Source organism: Drosophila elegans, unplaced genomic scaffold, assembly GCF_018152505.1.
Source record: "Drosophila elegans isolate 14027-0461.03 unplaced genomic scaffold, ASM1815250v1 contig_814, whole genome shotgun sequence".
In the NCBI taxonomy this organism is placed as follows: Eukaryota; Metazoa; Arthropoda; class Insecta; order Diptera; family Drosophilidae; genus Drosophila; species Drosophila elegans.
Genome location: NW_024546167.1, coordinates 20,568,024 through 20,590,353, shown reverse-complemented (window position 1 = coordinate 20,590,353; position 22,330 = coordinate 20,568,024). Strand labels below are relative to the sequence as shown.

General features: G+C 35.2%; 2 protein-coding genes across 2 annotated transcripts; one reads left to right on the top strand and one right to left on the bottom strand.

The window, feature by feature from the left end:
- The first annotated feature begins 1,655 nt into the window (after positions 1 to 1,655).
- LOC108149198 (odorant receptor 24a) lies at positions 1,656 to 3,969 on the top strand. Its single transcript, XM_017276628.2, has 5 exons — positions 1,656 to 2,176; positions 2,499 to 2,871; positions 2,925 to 3,023; positions 3,080 to 3,232; positions 3,297 to 3,969. Exons 1-5 carry the CDS (start codon positions 1,656 to 1,658, stop codon positions 3,345 to 3,347), a joined length of 1,197 nt encoding a protein of 398 aa, XP_017132117.1. The 3' UTR covers positions 3,348 to 3,969.
- A 16,203-nt stretch (positions 3,970 to 20,172) lies between these two features.
- LOC108149121 (microtubule-associated protein RP/EB family member 1) lies at positions 20,173 to 20,728 on the bottom strand. Its single transcript, XM_017276525.1, has 2 exons — positions 20,329 to 20,728; positions 20,173 to 20,231 (listed from the first exon to the last, which is right to left on the bottom strand). The coding sequence occupies exons 1-2, from the start codon at positions 20,726 to 20,728 to the stop codon at positions 20,173 to 20,175; spliced, it is 459 nt and encodes a 152-aa protein (XP_017132014.1).
- Positions 20,729 to 22,330: the final 1,602 nt, after the last annotated feature.

Here is a 22,330-nt window from a genome sequence, read left to right as displayed (position 1 = left end):
TAAAAAGAAAACATACGTACAACACTTTATTGTAATTTAATAATTGAAAGTATAAAATGAATATTAAAAATTAATTTTTATTTACATATCCAAAACAATAAAAAGCCATCAGCTTTTAAATATTTATAATACACTCTTTATTAAAATTTGCAAACACCTTTGTTTTAATTTTCTTTGTGTCCTCGCCAACCGAGGGCTTAAGTTTTAGACTTGGTTTTTGCTGTCCGGCAGGATATCGTGTGTGTTCCCGGCCAGGGCGGGTCTATAAGTGTCAAAGGCATGTGTTTAGCATGCCTCATTTGAGCGTAAATACACCTGCAGCCATCAATTATGCAAAGAGCCAGTTCCCTTGGTCCGTCCAGCTCTCCATCCGTCCGTCCGTTGCCAGGTCAGAATCGTCAGAGGCGTCTACGGCTACGTTTACGGTCTGGTCTACGGCTTCGGCTTTGGATATTGGCTTGGGGCCATCCAGATGAAGAGCATTTTCACACTGAAAAAATTAACTAAATATGTTTTCCAGAAAGAATTAACTGAAAAGATTCAGGATGAAACTATTATGAGGAATATAACTGAAAAGTAATAATAACTTGACCTTACCCTTTAAGATTGATTTGAAATCTTAAACAAATAAACATTTTTTTTGTATAAAAGCTTACTTTTTAAAATTGTGTATCTCAATCAACTTGTTTTTTTTTTTTAATTTATAATTTCATTAAGACATTTTTACCCTTGTCATAATTTTAGTATAATTTTATCACCATTACAAATTTTATAAGGTTTTGCTCACTCTCAAATACTTCCTAGAAGTAGTTCCAATATTTTTTCTTTGTGCACTTAGCCGTCAGGTAGGCGGGACTTTCAACGCCATCGTTGGTTTAACATCTTTGCCCCGACCCAAATTTTCATTCAACCGTTCAACCAGCAAGTCAGCCAGTCGGCCATCTAGCTAAATTAATTTATTGGCCTTCCTCGCATAGACCAAATAGCTGCAGTTTGCATAATCATCGCACACACTCTCGCATGGAGTTCGACAGCTTATGAAATATTTATTCAAACTGCAAGTTGGCAGGCAACACGCTAAAGTCTGAACTGCAGATCCTTTGGATGGAGAGTCAATTTGTTTAACCACCGATTTGGTTTTTGGACAGCGAACATAGGGCTTAATATTTAAAAAAAGGTTATTCTCGAGAGCTGATGTAAAAACGTTTTTTTATTTAAAAAACTTATTGATCTAAAACAATTGATTTAAGGCTTAACTTGATTCTAATTGAAATCAATGAACAAAGGTATCAATAAATAAATAAAATTTAAGTTTACATATAAACCCTTTGTGCCTACGCCTCTGCCAAAATGATATACCTGGTAAACGCACATAAAATTCATGGAATAGGTCATTAAAAATCGTTTAACGAAAACCAACTAACTAACGCCCTCTTTTTCCAAAAACGTTGCCTAATTGGGGGTTACCAAATTGTAAAACTTATCGAACTATGAACAAGGATAGCACCCACACAGCTCATCAATTATGCTGCTCAAGTGCCTTGTGTGTTTCTCTATATTTACACTATATACACACATACAGTTTCTAAGGGTATAAAAGGCCGAGGGTCAAAGGATTATGAGCTGAAAAGTGTTTAGTGTCCTTAGAGAGCAAGATGTTACCTCGATTCCTGACCACGTCGTATCCGATGGAGCGCCATTATTTTGTGGTGCCAAAGTTTGCATTATCGCTGATTGGTTTTTATCCGGAACAGAAGCGAACTTTATTAATAAAACTCTGGAGTTTCTTCAACTTTTTCATCCTGACCTACGGTTGCTATGCAGAAGCTTACTATGGCATCCACTATGTACCGATTAACATAGCCACTGCACTGGATGCCCTTTGTCCAGTGGCCTCAAGTATTTTATCCCTGGTTAAAATGGTCGCGATTTGGTGGTACCAGGATGAACTAAAGAGCTTGATTCAGCGCGTGAGATTTTTAACAGAGCAACAAAGGTCGAAGCGAAAACTTGGCTATAAGAAACGATTTTACACACTCGCCACTCGATTGACCTTTTTGCTACTATGCTGTGGATTTTGCACCAGCACTTCGTATTCTGTCAGACATTTGTTGGAAAACATTTTGAGGCGAGCCCACGGAAAGGAGTGGATTTACGAGACGCCATTTAAAATGATGTGAGTGCACTGATAAAAAATGTCAAATTCTTTTTAAAAATACTCAAATCAATATTACAAAAAAATCATATGTTTTAATTTTGCAAATATTTGCATTCTGCAAGCATGAAAAATTAAGCGAAAAATATTTAAAAATAAGTATTAAATATTGGACTTATCGCTAAGGATAATTCAATATCTTAGTACATCAATTAATTCATAACTATTATTTACGTATCTAGTCTAAAAGTTTTAAAAAATACTTTCCATAACTAAAATTACCTTGGAGATAATGAACTTTAAATGGATTTTGCTAAATTTGTATTTAATAATCCTCTTATAGATTCCCCGATATTTTGTTACGACTGCCGCTATATCCCATCACCTATATCCTTGTGCATTGGCATGGCTACATCACAGTGGTTTGCTTTGTGGGTGCAGATGGTTTCTTCCTGGGCTTCTGTTTATACTTCACTGTTTTGTTGCTCTGCCTGCGGGACGATGTTGGTGATTTATTGGAGGTTCAAAATATCGAAGTGAGTCTCTCTGAGCAGCAGGAAGCTCGGATAGTTCGGGAAATGGAAATACTGGTGGATCGACATAACGAGGTGGCCGAACTAACACAGAGATTGTCGGGTGTTATGGTGGAAATAACACTGGCCCATTTTGTCACTTCGAGTTTGATTATTGGCACTAGTGTGGTTGATATTTTATTGGTGGGTTGTCGAAGTTCTCTGGAATGATTCTTAAATCTATTTCTATCTCTTAGTTTTCTGGCCTGGGAATCATTGTTTACGTGGTCTACACGTGTGCCGTTGGCACGGAAATATTGTTATATTGTCTAGGCGGCTCTTATATCATGGAAGCGGTAAATATTATAAGAATCACTAGTAATATTGCATTAATTTTTCCTAATTTTCGTAGTGCTCTGATCTAGCTAGTTCTACATTTTCCAGTCACTGGTATGGACATAGTGTTCGGGTTCAAAAGATGGCTCTTTTAATGGTTGCTCGTGCCCAAAAAGTTCTCACCATAAAAATTCCATTCTTTTCTCCTTCTTTGGAGACACTGACTTCGGTTAGTTTTTGTGTTTTAATTTGTTTGATTACATAACTATATAATTTTTTACTTTATCTTGCAGATCTTACGCTTTACGGGATCCCTTATAGCTTTGGCAAAGTCAGTTATATAAATGATTTCATAGATTTCTGTTTCATTTCTTAAATGATATTACTTATATGCCTGTTTAATGTAATATTTTATCAAAGGTGCGGTTTACTTTTCCTTCCTTAATTGGCAACTTTTCGTGCTCCTGATTTCCATTTCCTGGCTTAATGTTGCCTGTATTGTTTGTCCGTAGTCTTTATGGCCGTGTGTGCATTAATTCGAATATATTTTACACCAATTTCGGGTTTCTTTACATTTTCATTTTCATTTTAATTTTTCTTTTCCATTGACCCCTGAAAGTTGTTGTCAAATTAAAGCTGCACTGTTGGTAAACATTTCCTTGACTATCCTTCTGCTTTTCAGCTGCTTCTGCAAATTGCTTTCTTTGCCGTTGCTCATCATGTTCCCCCTTTACCACAGCCTCACCCTTTTTCTTCGACGACCTTCCTGTTTGGTACTTTTCTCTTGGCCATTCCACTTGGCCATTTTCAGTTGCACACACTGCCAACTGCAGTTCATTTCCATACCACGTGCATAGAGAAAAATTTTTGGTTTCTGTATGCCAAGATAAGAAGGCCATAGAAATTTTTGAAATGTCTTGGGATTTGTGCTTATGTCTTAATTGGTGCTTTGTTTATGCTTTCATTTCAGTTGAAAAGACTTTTTTTTTTTTAATTTATAATTTGTTAGTTTTATTTTTGTTTAGTGACTTGAAAAAATCTATTGATCTGATTTGAATTGAAGTATTTTACAAATACAAACTATTATAAGTTTTACCACTCGACTATATTGATTTTGCATTGTTAGTATCTTTCTTAAAATTAAATTAAATTAAACTTTTCTTAAACATGTCAGTAATAAGTAAGAGTTTTTCCAGTGCCCACACCAACGCGCACCTTAATGACATCCGGTCTGCGTTTGTGTGTGGATTGGGTACTTCATATCCGAGCCGCAGTTGTTGATTTTCCCCCCTTTCCCCCTTTGAAGACAACCTCTTCAATGAGTGGATGTTGTGTGTGTGGGTTTTTTTTGGTGTTCCTCTCGGCTGCTTTTTGTGTTTTATTTTTCTGTCTGTTTTTTTTTCGTATCTTACCATTGTTCATGCACAAATTCTTTCCATACTTTTCCCGCTTAATGTTGTATAGTCCTTGAAATCCTTTACACGCACATGAGCGGGCCTATCTGCCGTCCCTTTCTCACCTCTCTAGCCGTCTCCCTCTGAATGTCTGTCTGTTCGTCTTTGTTTCTTTTGCCATTTGTTTGTTTATTTTCGCTGGCGCCTCCTTTTGTCAAAAGTGCTTTTGCTTGTAATGTGTTCGACGTCAGAGATGAAACCCTTTTTTTCTTCATTCTTTTTTTTGTACCAATTCTTACCACTATAACCTCAGATTCTTGAGCCTTTCTTTTCGCCACCGCCAGCCCTTTGGTTTTTACAGGGTATCCGATTTAAAAAAAAAAGGATTTAATGCGTTTTTAATATCACAATTTTCGTTTTAAAACTATATTTATTTAATTGTTGAGTTGATAGGTTCGACAAATAATGTTTTGAAGATCAAATGAAAGTTTTATTTGATACAAATTGATTCTAATGTGTATAACAAAGGGGAAAGCTAAAAAGATCAAAGTTGATTACGAAAATTTGATCAAACATGGTCGATTTTAACACCAAAATGGAACAAATATATAAATCAAAATATAAATTAAAAAACTGAGTACATGAACAAAGTGTATTATAAAAATCAAAAAAAAAAACAAACCAAAATATTGGTATTTGGAAAGTCTGAGATTTAAGAACTCAAAATCCTTTTGGTAAAGTACATTTTATTTTCAAATATTTTTTTGTTAAAGTCAAACTAGACATAACTTTTTAGTTGCGTTCTTTGACCGAAACTTTGCGAATTTTTGAGGTTCTTCTGCATTGAGTTAATTTTGCCTTTTCTTGTATTCTGCATGATATTTGTTAGCTGGTTTGCTGCTTGTTATTTTTATTTCGTTTCCATTCAGTCAGAGCTCACAACTTGTTTTTGCCCAACCCACAACCCCAAACCCTTCGACCTTCTCCGCCCACCCATTCTGTCGCTTGTTAATGTTGTTCGTTTTCACATTTTTATGTGCATTTCGTGTGTGTGTGGTGAACTCAACTCATACATCCGCATTTGGTACGCAATTTTTGCACTCAAGTTTACCTACTTTTTATGGTAAACACCCAAGGTTGCTTGTTTATTCTAGCAAAAATGTATTTAGGTGAGCTTAACTACATGTGGATGTGTGTGAGCGATGGAAATGGTTTGGGAAATGGTTAGGGAAATGGAAATAGGGTGGCTAAGGTCACCAGTGGGTGACTGGGGGTCACATCCTCATCGTTACTCCAAAAAGGAGAAAGTTAAATAAATACTTCAGCTCTTTCTCTGTGGATTATTGCAAATACATTGCTTTTGGCCTTCAATAATTATATCGCAGGCAAAAATGTGCACACGCGGATTAAGGAAGCCAAATAGTTCGTTATGGCAGGCGTGTAAGCCATATTATAAATACATTAATATACATACGCACACAGGGCCAACAAATGAGGATATATACAAATGTGCATAATTAAATGTGGCAAATATGTATAATTCAGCGACAAGTAAAAATAATAAAAAAACCGCGTGCACATAAATTTCAATTAAAGCACATAAATGCTCTTAAAAATGCGACTGTTCGGACATGAAACACATTTAATTTAAGTTGTTATTACCTATTGAAAGAGTCCAGATTTGACTTGATTTAAACTATTAAATTTATCACGCTTTAAACTTTCTATCTTAACCGTTTTAATATATTTGAATTTCAATTTAGTGCTTATTATTAAATACAGTTTGATCTCGAATTTAAATCAATTAATTAATGTTTTCATTAACAAATTCATAGACTCAACTTATTCCAATTTCGAAAATTGTTCACGTTTGTTGCTAAAGCTCAAGCTCAAGCTATTTCAAAATAGTGTTATATTGTTAAATTATAGCTTAATCAAGGTGAAGAGTCCTCCAATAAAATGTATTCTTAAATTTAATTTGATTTTAAAATAAATTCAGAGTATGTAATTTCTTCTTAAATTTATTTTTATTTTGAAACAAATGTAGAGTATGATATTGGATCTTTTTAAACCTAAAACATTTAATCTTTTTATTGTTGTTGTCAACGAGGGCGCAATAATTTTAAATGTCATTTTTACCTACACGACTAATTAAATTTCGAATTTTATGTGCTCAACAGCCCAAGTGAAATGTACATAAAGCAAGGAGCAAGGCAGCGAATTAACAAAAACAAACACGACCAACTGTAAACTGGTGACCCCAACGCAAACGCAAAATTGTACGGGGCGCGAAGAGATGGAAAATCCGGGGAGAAAAGCATTGGGACTATGAAGGAATGCGCCAGCATTGCCACATGAGTAAAATTTTAAGCAGGCGCAAAAGTCGTTGGGCCATTTTCTCTGTACGAAGAGGACAAGACACGTTCGTTGGGGGGAACAAAAAAAAATCGCGAGTGAGGAGGGATCCATTAAAATTCTGTTGGGGCATTGCAAAATAAATCCACTTGCAAGTGGTATAAAACACAACAACAGCAGCAGCACTCAGTCGAGAAGGCGAAGAAATCGCCGTTGTGAAAGGCAAAAAATAAGAGGCATAAAACTCGTCATCGTCAGCGTTTTTTTTCTTCAGCGGCGTCAAATGCCAAACGCATGTGATTCCTGCAACCCTAGAATTTACAAAACAACAAAAACAACAGGTTTTTCCAACACTTCGGCACTTGGAGGAAAATATAGATTTTTTTTTACAATTTTACTTGAGCATTATAGACAAATATATTATTAAAAACAAATATTCAAATGCTTAAAACATAAACTGATTAGCTTGTCTGCAAAAAGTTAGGTGTTGCTAAAAATGCCTTTCATACAATATGAAATCCGGTTTTAAGAGCATTTGTTTGTTGTTATTTTGTTGTTTATTTTAAAACACCAAAATAGTTAATAATAAATAATGATTTTTTTAAAATTTACTTCAGCTTTATCAAAACAATAAAATATACAAATTATTTACTTTTATTTATTTTTACTTTTTAACTTTCATTTGTTTTTTTAACATTAAATATTTTTCGCAGTGCACTCACGCACATATACAACATCGCGGCTTCGTCCTTGTGTGATATGTGAAATGGCAAACAAATATTTTTTTGATGCACGGCCTAAAAGTATGCATTGAAATTCAACACGCGGCAAGGGACACCGAAAAACGTTGCCAGTATTGATTGGTGGCGAAAGAGGGGTAGGACAAAGTGTTTTGAGGGGGGCTTTGTAGGGGGTAGGATGATTTTAGGCGTGTGGTATTCCGACACGCTCGGAATTAGCACCAGATCCTTGCTGTTTAAAGCTGGAAGCGTGCGAGGAGACATCAGGAAATTACAGATGCTGTAAAGTGGAATAAGTTGGGGGGTGACAAGTCAAGTGAATTGAAATGGTAATGATACATGACAATGTTTTGCAGATAGGGACATGAATGAAAACGGGAGGACTGGTAATCTTTCGCTTTTGATGTTCGGGGAGCCCTTGAAAAAGTGTCAATGAAATTGCCTTAAATGCGAAACATTTTTGCGGTTATTGCACAATTTTCTGTCTTATTTTTATTTCTCCAGAAATTTTGTCTTTTAGATAAGTTGAATTTGGGATTTAAGACACATTTTGTTTGGGAAGTAGAAACCTATCAATTGTCCATATGTATCATAGTAATTTTCTTTAAAATGCTTTAATAAAAGAACCTTATTATATATTGAATTTACTTTCTTTTAAATCGCTCTGAATATAAAATTACATTTTACATTTTACACAATATTTTAGATTTTTTTAGTTTTGTTATATTTTTAATTTGCCACATAATAATTTTTTCCTATCAATTCTACTTTCTTGAGCTTTCTTGTTATCTACCTATATTAGTAGTCTAAAATGTTTTGCTCACAGTTTTTATCACGCATACGCCTAGTTGAGCGCCTAAGAGACTGAGGCGCAATTAGAGACAACAAGCGGCTGTCTACCCCTCTCGTTCTGCTCCTCTATCCCCATCTCTTTCGACAAGTCTCTCCGTTTCTTGCTGTTTTCCCTTACAGCAGCACATAATCTGCATACAAATGCGTTGATTTGCCTAATCGACGCCTATTTGTTTGGACCAAAAAACAGAAAAAGAAAACAAAACGCAATGAAAAAACTCTGAATATTCGGGAAGGCTAAAGTTTTCCCAAGAAAATGAGAGGCAAAGAACGGGCGAGGCAAGTAAACCGACGTTTAATTTTTGGAAAGCGCGAGCGTGTTGCACGCATTAAAATTAAAAGCGAGGCGGGCACGCCTCCATTTTCCCGCCCCAATTTCCACTTTGGCTTCGTACGTGATGGTAAGTCCGGAAAATTCGTCTGAGGGGTTGGAGCATGGGAACGGAACTTGCCTTTGACTATGTTTTGCATTTGCATGCAAATGTTTTTTTATTGGCAATTTCACTTTCTTCTTTTAGGCATCACGCCCGAATCAAAAAAGAACGGGAGTGGTAGTACTCTTTTTATTTATTTTTTTTATTTTTTTTAAATGTAAAAATCAATTGTCAACTAAAATACGTAAACCTTAAAACTTGTGGCATATTTTCGCAACTGTTTGAGGGAAACTCTTTGTCTGAGCTTTCTGTCTTCCCTTGATAAGCGCCGCTCGGGGAGCCATTTTCATTTGCTGCTCTGGCATTTGCGCATTTCCGTTTCCGGCCACGGGTTCGCTTACTTCCGCCGCAAGGCTCAAATTCAGGTTGTTCCCGAATTTGTTGCTGCCACAAAATTATGGCTGCGACTCGAGGCGGTAATTACTGTATTACAAATGTGGGCGGGAATGATAAATTTGCGGATGGAGCTCCGATAAAGGCGGTGATTGAGCAGTTGAAATCTAAACAGGTTCGGCTTAAGATTGAAAGGAATATCATTACTTAGGTATGCAACTAAATTTTTTCCCAGTTCAGACCGAAAAAGTGCTTTTCCCTCAATTTTTTTATATATCAAAACATTTTTTTATATCAAATGTAGTTTCTAAAATATATGAAATACATTTCCTAGCCTTTAAGCACTTATAAATTTAAAATCTTGTATAATAAATAAATTGATTTAAAATATAGCTTAAACAAATTAAAAAAATTTGACTAAACGGATTACCTAGTATATTAGTTGACTTGTTTCCTTTTTGCTTTAAATTAGATTACACTTTGAAATCAAGTTAAGCTTATTTAAATTTATGTTTACCTTTAATAAAATGTAGTGAGTAATGACTAGCAAATCTGTGCTATCAACGCTCACTAAATCCTTTGGCATATCATAAATTCTCCCTCCTCTTACCCTCGACAACTGCTATCCTATTCCGCCATATCCTGTCATATACACAGCTGATAATCGAATCCGACTTTTCAACACCCCAGCGAGTTATGAAGCCCACAGGGGAAAACGCATGGGGGGATGGTGAAAATGAAAGCGAGCAATTTATTGGCCCCGAAATGGAGGGAAATTCCAGGGGCTTGGGCGGAAAAGCAGCTCAGCAGCTCAGCAATTGCAATTAAAACATGCACATGGCATTAATTTAGAGGATGCGACACCTGAGGGCAGCTCACTCGAACATAAATCCCCCAGAGAATCGGTGGAGGGAAAAAAGACGAGCGGTCAGCTAACCAAAAATGGCCACGACACGATGGCTGAAGCGATAATTTGCAATTATGTGTGGAGGTTTCCCAAAAAAAAAAGGAGAAGCGGGAAGCGGGAAGGAGAGGAAAAACAACAAGTGGAAAAGTGGTTTAAATAAATTGCAGCAGAGCAGAGATCACAGGGTGGGTGGTAAAAAAAAGGAGCAGTGCACATGCACTTGGAAAAATTAGTTAAACAATTTTTTTACAACAAACAAATATTAAGGGAAAATTAAAATAAGTGCTGGCTGTTGATTTTAAAGTAGATCACTATTACGTTGCCTTTGCCAAAAAAAAAACAATTCTTATTACTATTAAATGTATTATTAAATGTAAAATTTATTCAAAAGCGATTAATTTTAAAAATATTACACACTTTCCTTCTTTTTTCATATACAACTTTTTTCAAAGTATTAATTTATGTTAAAAAAAGGATCTGCGTGTTGGTTTTATCAATATAATCAATATAACATTTTTAAAAGTATTCATAATTCAAAAAATATTTGTAACATCCAAGTGTGATACAAATTTTATATGTCTATATATAAGTAAGGATTTAAAATACAATGTATTTATAGGGAAGCCTTAGTTTTTTTTAAAGAACTATTTAAATATCTTAAGAACTTAAATAATTGGCTCATTTTTAATGCTGATATGATCCGTTTTTCTCTCGGTGTCTTTTGCGGCAAGCATGTGCAGTGTTTTGTTGCTCTTGTTGCATCGTTTGCGGCCTGTTGGCAGCCAACAAATCTCTTTTGGCGTGGTCCTTGGTCCTCGGTTCTCCGGTCTCCTGATCCTGCCCTTTTCCCAGGACCCTTGTCCCGTGGCTCCTTCACTTTCTGGGCCTGCTGCCGGGTGACCTCTTGGTCTTTTGCCTCTTTAACCGGTCTGCTGCCGTTGCCGCCATTGCCGCCATTGCCGCCGCCATTACGTTAAATATTTTATGAACCATTAAAAGTTTTTTGCAAATTTTATGGCCGCTTTGCATATACACATATAAAAATAAAAGCCAAAAAAAAACAAAAAACAGGCGGCAAAGCGGCAAGCTGGCGACTGCCACGCCCCCCTCCCCGGACCATTTTTAGCCACCATTCGAAGCGTGTTAGTATGTCACGACTTGTGCAAATGACTGGGCCATCAGAGAGTGCCAAAGAAGCTCATAAAATATCCCCGTCATACGACTCCCAGCACTTTCAATTTGACAACAAAGCGCCGCCAAAAGCGCGCAACACAAAAAAACCAAAAGGAAAGTATTTCAGTCGGCTGCCAAAAGTGAGAAAAAAATTATTGCGGAAGTTGTCGTTGTCGATGCCATTGTGACATTGTCAAAGGCAATAACGCATCTAGAAACAGTCATCGCAACAATGGCTAAGACGGCCCAAAAAACAGCACGCATTTCCTTTAAAGGCCTTAATTTTCAAAAGATTATATTTCTGGTAAAGTATTCTACGTCAGAATTAAATGGTGACCTTTTGATAATCGACGGATTACATTTAATGACAACAAATTTGAAGCAATTAGGATATTTATAAATTGTTTCCTTAGAAACTGGCCAAAGCCTTTTATTGTATAATTTATAATTTATAAATAAACTCGAACGGAGATAAAAATCAATACGAAATTAAATTAATTCAAGCCATTAGATTGTTTTAATAACATTCTAGTTAATTTAAAATTTTATTGATGACCTTTACGTTTATAAAAACATCAAATTACATGACAATGAAGTGAAACCAATTAGAGCGACAAATGAGTTTTATGTAACGTGACAAACGCCTGACATTTCAAACAAAAGCAAGAAATGTTTCATTTAAATATAAGTTTAGAATTACTTAGTTATGTTAAAATTTTATGAATTGACATTTACTTAAATCAAAAAAGATGTTCTGTTAATTTCTTATGTTTAAATTAAAAGTTTAGCCTATCCTTTAACAATATGCCGTAAAATGCCACAGGACATTTCTAGATATGAATATTTTAGTAATCTGTTAAGCTATGCCAATTTGCAAGCCCAACTTCACGGAAACCTATACGTACACTCCTTAAACCACCCACAAAGTATCACCGAATTGTTCCCTAAGGCAATTAACCTTTTGTTGGTCTTTGTAAAATTCCGTAAATTTAATTTGGGCATTTTTAATGCTCCTAGGCATAAAAGCTCAGATGTTTTTCTTGGAAAACTTACTTGTTTTTCCGCAATATTTAATTTTAAGTACTTAAAATTTCTACCTAATGATCACAATAAAAGAAACAATTGAGTCAAGGTGAAATATGACACGTTTTTCAAGTAAAAGTCTCTTTGGCCTGGGCAAACAAATCAAAGTCTGGATTCTAGGACAGGTTTCTGTGAATGAATGTGTCAGTGTGTGCGTGTGTGTGGGGGTGAATGTGTGGCACACATGCATAGAATAGTGTTACAAGGCCGCTGACTGACAGTAACATCAGCCAAAACAACAACCAGCAGCTGGCAGTAAACTTTAAAGCTGTGAGAAACTTTTAATTAACAAAATTAATGTTATGGCAACGCAAGAAGAAACACTAAGAGAAAAAGTTTACCAATGACTTAGCTGGTTCTAGTAAGTTGATTAAATAAGAAAGATTCTTCTTCTTAAAATCTTATACAAATTTAATTTGAATATTTATTACGGCAATTTTTTTAAAATTAACTATCATTGGTGAATACCAAATATTGTTTCCTGTGTATAGGTTCAAAATCCGCCGTCAGCAGCAATGGTAACCAAAACATGAATGTACTATGCAAAAATTCACACTGTTAGGCTGCTGCGAATGTTTATGCATGAATATCGACTATGGCGAAAGAAATTTGCGAGATCCTGCTTGTTGCCTATGCTCATTAAAAACGCCCAAAAGCAACAGCAAAAACAACTTAAAATACAACAACAACAACAAAAAACAACTGCATCAGCAGCGAGCAACTTCAACGTCGTCACACGCTGCGTATGCGTAATTTCTATGCATTTTCCCTTTTTTTTGTTCGTTGCTCAGCTTCTGCATCTGCGGGATGTTAATGAGAGAGGCGGTGGTTGGGTGCTGAAGGGGGCGTGGCACACAATAACCAACTGAATATTGTGCGTATGTTGCTCATTTATTTTTCTCAACATCTGCTGACACTGAGATGGATGCTAAAAAAACGAAGTTTAAGAGGGACGAGAAAAGAGAAAAATCGTTGCACACACTGAAAAAACCAACTATTGGGAATATATTCGTCACAAAATTAAATAAATTTTTTTTTACGTTGAATGTGCGATCGTCACGACTTTATTACCTTCTTAAGAGGTGTTTTTCTACGATATTATACATCTGCAAGTATTAAAAAAATGTTTTCAGCTAAAACTCTTTAAGCATTCTTAAATATTTGTCAATAAATACGTTATTTTTTTAGTAAAAACATTTATAAGCATTTCTAAGTCGAGCTGGCTTAAGAATTTAATTCAAAAGAAATTTATATAAAAATTTAATTATTTGTAATTGCTCAATTTGTGCTCATAAATGCATTTTCTTGTGTACTTTTCTTGGCGCATTTAATGAGTTTGTGCAAGGGGATCGTATCATCATCAAACAAAAGTATTTCAGGAACCTTATACGGCAAAGGTTTAATTTCCTATCTTATTTTTAAGGAAACTGGTTTCCATAACCTTGGAAGTGAAGATTATTTTGCTGTTCATTTACTTAAGTAAAATTAAATATTTATAACCAATCATATTTTGTAGCTTTGATAAGTTTCTAATTTTAATACTTTGCTAAAATGTGTTTCTAAAGTTAAATTAATAAATAACTCTCATATTCTTATAAGAATTAATTCAAGTATAACTTTGTTCTCTTTTCAGATATGTTCTTATTCGGCTTAAAATTGTTGGCAATTTTCTGGCAATTTCACTTGGCCGCAAGACAAAGAAGCTGGAATGAAATGAAAACGATAATTTCATTAAGCCTTCAGCTTTCGTTTTGAGTTCGCTGGGATATGTTAAAATCTTTGCAGAACTGCGGCCTTTCTTTCATATGTGGATGCATGTAAGTATTTATGTGACTGGTATTTTTGTGCAACTGATTGTGGTTTCACCTGCCTTTTGCCACACACAGATACACACGCACACACTTAATGCGCATCAGCATCAGCATCAGCGAGCAGCGATGTAAGGGCATTGTAAATTTAAATTTAAAACACAGAGCATTAATTATGCAATGAATGAGTCCACATGGAGGAAAATTATAGAGTAGTTGGTGTGCAATGTCTTAAATTAGGTACCCAAAAGGTAATCAGGGATTTCATTTTAATATATTAAAGTTCTAGTTTGTAAACAAATTTAAATAGATTATTGTAGTTCTATATTACTACTTCTACTTTTTACATTCCTGAATTTCTCATTCACTTTAAGAAATTATAAAGACTTTGTTTTTTTAATTTGAATAATACCTTACCTATTTCCTTTTTAATCATTTCGACACCTTTCTCGCTGTGCACATTTTATTAATTAAATATAATACACAAATGGCCATAGAATCTGAGGATAACATTTCAATTAAGTTGCAACTTTGGTTTAAAGTTCAAGTCTCGTTTGGCATTAAGTATACGCCAAGAGGGCTGCGGCATGTATATATGTATATATATTTTAAGCATGTTGATTGTTTTTAACAGCCGCAATTTTCCCTCTCCATTTTTTTCGCTGTGCTGGTTTTTTCGATCTCACCAACAGCTGTCGCATTAACCAATGTCCATTTTGTAGCCCCGTCGGCCATTGTACTTCATTTTCCAGTGGAGCCATCTCCCCTCTCTTTCTCTTTAGCTTTAGCCATCTCTTTCGCTTCTGCTCTGACCATCTCTTTTCAGCTCTGTCGCGACGTCGTCGTCTGCCTGTTATTAAAATACATAAATAATAAGCGGCATGTCAGCGGCGGCTTTTGTTGCTATATAGTGTATTGTTATGACTCTGGCAGAGGCACTTAAGCGGTCGCATCCTGCAATCGAGAATCCAGCGCTTTTCTCCGCGAGACTTTTCCGCTTTTCCACCGACAACCTTTAAAAGGCACGCAAATTAGCCATAGATATAGAGCGCCACATTAACTTGATGGTTGTCTATGGAAGTAAACATTATTTTATTGGCAGTTAAAAATTAATTGAACTATAAGGGAACTTCTGTGCTATGGAGATTTATCTTGCGTCATTTTTGTTCTAGCGATTTTTAAGGAAAATTAAATTATTATTAATGGTTGGAAGATTTGCTCTGGAAGAAACGACCTAACTACGCCGAAAAATAATGTTTATATATTTTCAATCAAATAAAGCAGGGCAAAAAATTCAGGTGTCACAACTATTCAAATATAAAGATAAATAGTTATAATGTTTTGAAGATTTTTTTTTTAAATAACTTAATTTGGCTTGTGGAAAGCATGAAAGAAAATATATTCAAAAACTACACTATAGAAAACATTTTTCATTAAAATAAAATAACTCAAAAATATGCAGGTGTCCCCTTTACCAAAATATAGGTTCATTTTATAAAACTGAAATACACAAAAATAAATATTTTTTGCTGTTTTAATCCGCTTCCATTAATGGGAACTTGCCAATTAAGCAACTTGATTGCGCCGCTAGCGCTTTCCATCGTTTAAAAAAAAACCACAAAAAATGAGGGGAAAAAAACTCAGTAGGGATCTTCGAAAATAATATTTAGCACCTCGCAGCTGTCACTTGTTTTTCATTCATTTCCATTAAATTCATTAACCATCCATGCACGACATGTGCATTTTTTTATCCATTTTAATTTTTGTAAAATATTTGTATTCATCCAAGCATGAGCTTCAATTTTTGCCAGATTTCGCTGGAATTTAACGTTTTTTGGATCCACTTGGTGGTGCTGTGAGAGTTTATAACTAGCGTATTAAGCCCGCGATTGCAATATGTAATTCATCTGGTTCACAATCGGTAAACAAAAAGTGTGTAAATTGTAGACTCGTTTTTTCACTTTTGTTTGTAGTAAGAAATCCATTTTTTAAATAATAACATACGTTCATGAGTATTTTAAATTGTATATGTTCAGTTTAAACGTAAAGCTAGAAAAAAAGTTCTTCCAAAATTAGTAATTCTTACGAAATTTATTTAAAATGTGTGTTTAAGAAGTTATAAACCACTTTGTTTAATAAAGTAGATTTAGTAAATTTTGTGACTCATTTTCAATTTTGGCATTTCATCTGATGACCTCATTTGGCCAAGGTCGTGGCGTTAACTTGGAAATTTCTGGTTCTTGCTCATTTTTGGCACATAATCGACATGTACGTCAAATTTATGTTTTTCTTATATTTTGTGGGCACCAGACATTGGCCATAAAATGTCCTCCAGCTAGAAAACTAACCAGAGAAAAGGCGGTTGGGCGACAGTGGGCGTGACGATGAAGGCGAATCAACTTTTGGCCATAACGTTTAAAGTCAAATTACGGCAAATGGTCGCAAAGTGTGTGATTTAAATGCACTTGTGCGACACTTTAAGACGCTCAATTGCTCGCTTTATTGTGTGGCCATAAAAAGGCAGTCCCCCTTCACATTCCTCTCCGAATTTCCACATTCCCGCCACCAACAATTTCCCGGATTTTCCCGGGTGAAAGCCGAGCAATTGTCGCTTGAGTCACGTTTGTCACATAAACTCGGCGCTTGGCTGCTAGCGGTCAAACTGAACAAGTGAAAAACTATTATTATTTGGTGGCATGCTCTTAGACAGCCACCAAACCACCGAGTTTTCCACTTTCCTACTTTCAACCCCTTTAAACCGGATTCTGTTCTGTTCGCAGATCCAAAAGCTTAATGTTTTTTCTTTTGTTTAACATTTTATGTGTGTCGAAAGTTTGCCGCCCGCTTCCTGGTTTTGGTTTTTTTTTATTTTATTTCTGGATTTCAGCTTTTCCTTTGACGATGCTGTAATTTTTTCTCTTACTTATTTTGCAGCTTTCTTCTCTGCGTCAGCGGAAAAATTAATTTCACTTTTTGAGTCCATCGGAATTTCGGTTGGGATCAATGAAAAGTCGTAAACTTTTAGGGGAGAGCCTTGAGTAATGGGTGTATTTTAACCAGCTATAAAAAAGGTTTACAAATTTACATCTTTAAAAATGCATTATGAAAAGTCTATTAAAGGTTTAATAAATAACAATAAGTCTAGGGCAGATCGTGTTTTGGTAAAAATAAATTATCATTTAAAAATGTTTAAATAACAGCAACAATATTGATATTTTTGCAATTATGACATGTTTATTTGAAGTTGATACTAAATTGTTTTTAAGGTCGTCATAAACGTATGATTAGATAACTATTCTGAAGATTTTCTACTTATAACAGTGGCTCTTTAACAAAATTAATTTATTTTTAAAACTTGAATATTACGGTGGGTCTTATCTTCTTAAATAAATTGACAAGTTATAATAAATCTGTTTTTTTTGCTCGTGGTTAGATCTAAACATTTTATGGGAATATAATGATTTTATTATGGCATATTTGATTATAATAGTTATTTAATGTGCTTTGAAATTGATAATGCAACTTTCTGAAAGTTTTCTACCATTGTATAAACCGGTATAGCTAATAAGCTACTTGATAGTTGGTCTTACATTAAAGATCTATAAAGCAAATATATTATTTCGTAATAAAATCATTGATCATGCTGATAATATCAAGCAATGTTGAAATTAACATAATATAAAATAAATGCTCCCAAATTTTTTTCACCACCAACTTTTTAATCTAATTTCTAGACATTTATAATTTTAGCGCTCTTAACTGTCAGTTGCTAATTTATGCGCAGGGCTTAGAAAAATGCCCAGCAGCTTAAGCCGTTTACATAATTTATTGACCGTGTTACTGATGTTGTACCTGAACCCCTGAAAGTAAATAATAATCCCGCCCGAGGAGGGTTTCGAGAAATTCGAGGGTACAAAACCGACTGGGATGGCTGGGAGATGTAGGTGAGCGCGATACCAGGCGTTAATTGACAGTAATTTTATTAGGTAAATGAAGCCGCTGTGAAAAATATAAAGCGGATCCAGCGGCCGGGACGCGCTTAACAAACTCGTAAATATTTAACAAATTATGCGATTTTAATGAGCTGGAAAAGTGCAAATCACTGGCGGCTTTTCCCGCAAGTTGGGGGAAATGAATACGGTGGCAATATGTATATAGCCGCATGTACAATATATACATATTAATTGAAATGCGGCAGCGGTTGAAATCAATTCAATGTCACAGAGTGTGGAGTGCATAATGTATGGAAACAATCAGAGAAGAAGTGGTAAACCCATTCAACACTCCACCGTCCAATTAAGACACAACAACTGAGCCACAAAGTAAAACAAGAGAGAAGGCCAGAATAACACACAGAAAGTCAGTTTGTAACTTGTGAAGTCAAAAACTTTTAGGTAAATGTAATCAAAGTTTGATTTTAAATGTTGGTGATATAATTTTATTATTTTAAAAACCATAATTTATAGTAAATTATCAATAATAATTTAATTTTAATCGTTTACTTTAAAACTCGGCTGTGGATCAAAAGTGAGTTCCTCTTCGGATTAACTTATCTTACGTTATAGCTTATAGCCTTATTTTGAATTGTTTCATATAATGCACCGCCTTCGAATAAAGTTTTCAACAGCTTTACCGCTGAATGGTATCAAAACCGGACTTGCTTCGCAAAGGGTTAATCTCAAAGCTCCTCAAATTGTTTTGCCAACAAGTTTTTCGGCGGGGTGACAGCGATTGCCAGTCCCAATTGTTGTCATACATTTTCATGCGAGCTCATAACATTTTATGCACAAAATAAATTTGCATGTTGCACTTTTGAATAATCGCACGCCGTTGACAAACAACTGGTTGCCAAAATCGTTCGCTTGGAAATATGCTCCCCTCAATCTGATCCCTTAACCCCTAAGTCCCTTAACCCCTAGGGGACAATCCAAAGAGAGGAACTTTCCTGGCCATCCGCCAGTTGGCAAAATGAAGCCGCTTTTGAAAGAAAGGAGTTTGTACACTAGCAAAAAATTATTCTTTTATATTGCTATCAGGATAAGGAAAATATTGCTTGTGACAAAAATAAGTTAGAAAAAACTTTTTAGTTTTATTTTATAACGAACCTCTAGATGTGTACTTTGTATAGAAGTTATAGTTTACGTAAAAAAAGTTAAAATATAGCAAAGTTTAAAATATTTGGACTTTGAGCCTTAATAAATTAAATAATATACATTAGCTTCTTTAGATGTAAATAAGTTTCAAGTTATTTTTTCTAATCTAAACTTTGTATGCCATATTTCTTGAGAAATTTTTCAATGTGTGTAGGAGTTAGTTTAGGAGCAGTATCTTTTCGCCAGAAGCAGCCAAACCAGACACGTAAATTCGGGACAGAAAACGACAACGACGACAACGACAACGACAGGAACAACGAAAAAGACAACGATGAGGAAGGACGACATCCTTGCATGAATGAAATCGAGCTGAGGCGGCAGCCAGCAGTCAGCAGCCCCAAATGAAATGCCATTAATTTGGCAAATGAATGCGGTTCCGTTGGTTGTTTGACTGACTGAATGGCTGACTGACCGACTGAATGGCCCAGTGACAGAAGGAGGCAACGAAACCAAAACCAGACACTCCACTTCACAGCAATTACCCAACAAGTGTAGGCAAATTTGAACTCGACTCAACTCAACTCTACTCGACTCAACTCAATTTGACTTCTGCGGCTAAAACAACAACTGGGGAAATCTTCAGTTGGTCAAATATTATTTTAGTTCAGCAGTGCTTTTGGGGGTGGACTTTTAAATTTATTTTTTTAATATGATTTTTTTGATTGCTTGTGAACTAAGGGAAAACATACAATAAGTATTTAACTCGAAATAAAGGCAAGATTTCTATTTCTTCTCGTAAAAGTTTTTTTTTGAGAACTGAGACACACCGAAATTTGATTACGATTGAACTTGTTGTTGTAGACCTGCACTTTTTCTCGAATCAATTGGAAAGTTGCAGTTGCTTGATCTATACATTCCTCGGTATATTCAAAATCCCACTGATCATGGTTTCGGTTTTCTCAGAGTTTTCAGTAAAATCTTGATAAACTAAGAAGTTTTAATTGTTATTCTTGAACATAATTCCTAAAATCGCCTTGGCATCTTGCGTGGGTTGTACTGCGTTTTGTGGAATTACTAGTCGAGGAATTGGATACATTCATATCTTTTGAAGAATGCTTCTGTACCTGTAATTCTCCGTCCTTTGAGGAATTACTTGTCAAAGAAATGTTATGTGGCTTGACCAAGCCAATAGCACTTTTCCCATTTTCTTGGGCAATTTCATCCTTCCGCACCATATGGTTGTGTTCATAGAAGGTTTTGAACCACTGAGCAAACTCCAGATTTTCGCGATAGGCACCATCAACCATTCGATGAATGGGTATTTGCTTCTCAACGCCTTGATTCTTAAGGCCCTTTTGCAGCAATTTCATATTGTGGATGAAGCCAGCCTGAGTTTTCGTGGTCAATAGAACCTTTTTAAGATTAATGGCCCAAGGACAGAGCTTGTGCAACAGCTTGCAGTATTCCGCTCCGGAACAGAGGTCCTCCAACTGTTTGATATTCACATCAAGGCTTTTATTAACCCAAACAAGGATCTCGCGATCTGAATACATTTTTCGCGAATTTTTCACGTTTCCCGCATTGCATACGTTTTCCATTCGGATCATGATGACTTTAAAAGTAAGATCTCGTAGCAAAATAAGGTTACAAAATCACGTATCGAGAAAAATTGTGAGAGTAAAAAGTAGTTTTGCTTTTTGGGATGTGTAGAAAGTAACTGGCTAAACGAAATATATTTCACAAAAAGGCTTGACTTTTAGGATTCCATGGCCGCTCTGATGTAAAATTTTGTTATGCTGATCTTGATTATGAGATAAATAAACAACAAAAATTAAAAATCACGTCTGTAAGGTAACTTCCATTAGATTAAATTAGATTGATTTCTCAATATATATATATATTTATATATATATATTTATATATATACATTTATTTCTTTTGAATTTATATGTGGGTGTATTACCACCACTAATCCACATCTCCAGCCCCTCTGGCCAACGCTTTAGATCTGATTAGTGCTGGCACCAAATTGGTTGTTCCTGTGTCATCTGGCCATATTTCAGGCAGCCTTCAGTTCACTTCACTTCGCCCCAGTTCGTGTGGGGTCATCTATCAAGCAAGTGCTGCAAGTGCTGTATAATATTTCTGTCATTATGCTTAATTATCTGGTTCCTGTGCAATGCGTCAACGTTGACCTGACCGCTGACACGCCCCCCGCCCACTAGATTTTACCGCCCCCTTTGTACTTGCGTGCTAGATGGCAAGCTCCAATGTAAAATTAGTTGCGGCAGGTCACTTCAACCTCAGTCTCTTCACATAAGATTGGGGTTGAGGTCCGAGGTTGGTTGGTTGGTTGGTTGGGGCACATTATATCGCGTGTAGTGAGCAGGCGGGCCATAAATGAAATCTGCTGCCACTTTGTCGCCCATTGTTTAATAATGAAATTAAATCGTTTTGGCCGACAAAGTCTACACATACAAAAATAATAGTAAACTGTGCAAAATAAATGAATTAGAACTGAAACAAATTGGAAGAAATGGATATTGTTAGTGAAATGTTTGAATTATAATTACCTTATTAACTATGAATTATATGAATCTAAACTGTAATTTCATTCCAAATTCTGCATATTTGTGCATATTCATTACAATACTATTTTGAAAGCTTTTGTCGCTAGTATTTTGATTCAATACATAACAAATAAATAAAAATGGATCTGGTTAGAAAAACAAATTTGTAAAAGTTTGCTATTTTTGTTAAATATGTAATTTTCACATTCAATTATTTTGTAAACTATGAATTATTATATTTTATAATTATTATATTATTATTATATTACTTATTTATTATTGTCATTTCTTTCAGAGCTCGTTAACTATTTGTTTTTATACTATTTGCTTTTGCTTTTTGCATACTTTGGAGAACTGTATCAATTATTTAAGATGTAACATAAAGTACATTTTAAAATTTGAAATTTGGAGAACATTAATATAAGAATAGCACCCTTGTCCTGTTTTTTTCCTGTGAATGGGCTTGAAGGCTAGAAACTGAACCCCAATCCGAAGCTAACCCCATCCGCTTCTCACTTGTCAGCGCTCTTGTTGACGCTTGACAAATGGCTTTGGGTGGGGATTTTGCCCCTTATTTCTTCTTTT

Bases quoted from the DNA above. Each gene is read 5' to 3' on its own strand.
- LOC108149198 (XM_017276628.2), top strand. From the start codon at position 1,656: ATGTTACCTCGATTCCTGACCACGTCGTATCCGATGGAGCGCCATTAT. The intron at 2,177-2,498 runs GTGAGTGCACTG...ATCCTCTTATAG, and splicing joins GAGACGCCATTTAAAATGAT to ATTCCCCGATATTTTGTTAC. The intron at 2,872-2,924 runs GTGGGTTGTCGA...TCTATCTCTTAG, and splicing joins GTGTGGTTGATATTTTATTG to TTTTCTGGCCTGGGAATCAT.
- LOC108149121 (XM_017276525.1), bottom strand. From the start codon at position 20,728: ATGTATTCAGATCGCGAGATCCTTGTTTGGGTTAATAAAAGCCTTGAT. The intron at 20,232-20,328 runs GTAATTCCTCAA...CACAAAACGCAG, and splicing joins ACATAACATTTCTTTGACAA to TACAACCCACGCAAGATGCC.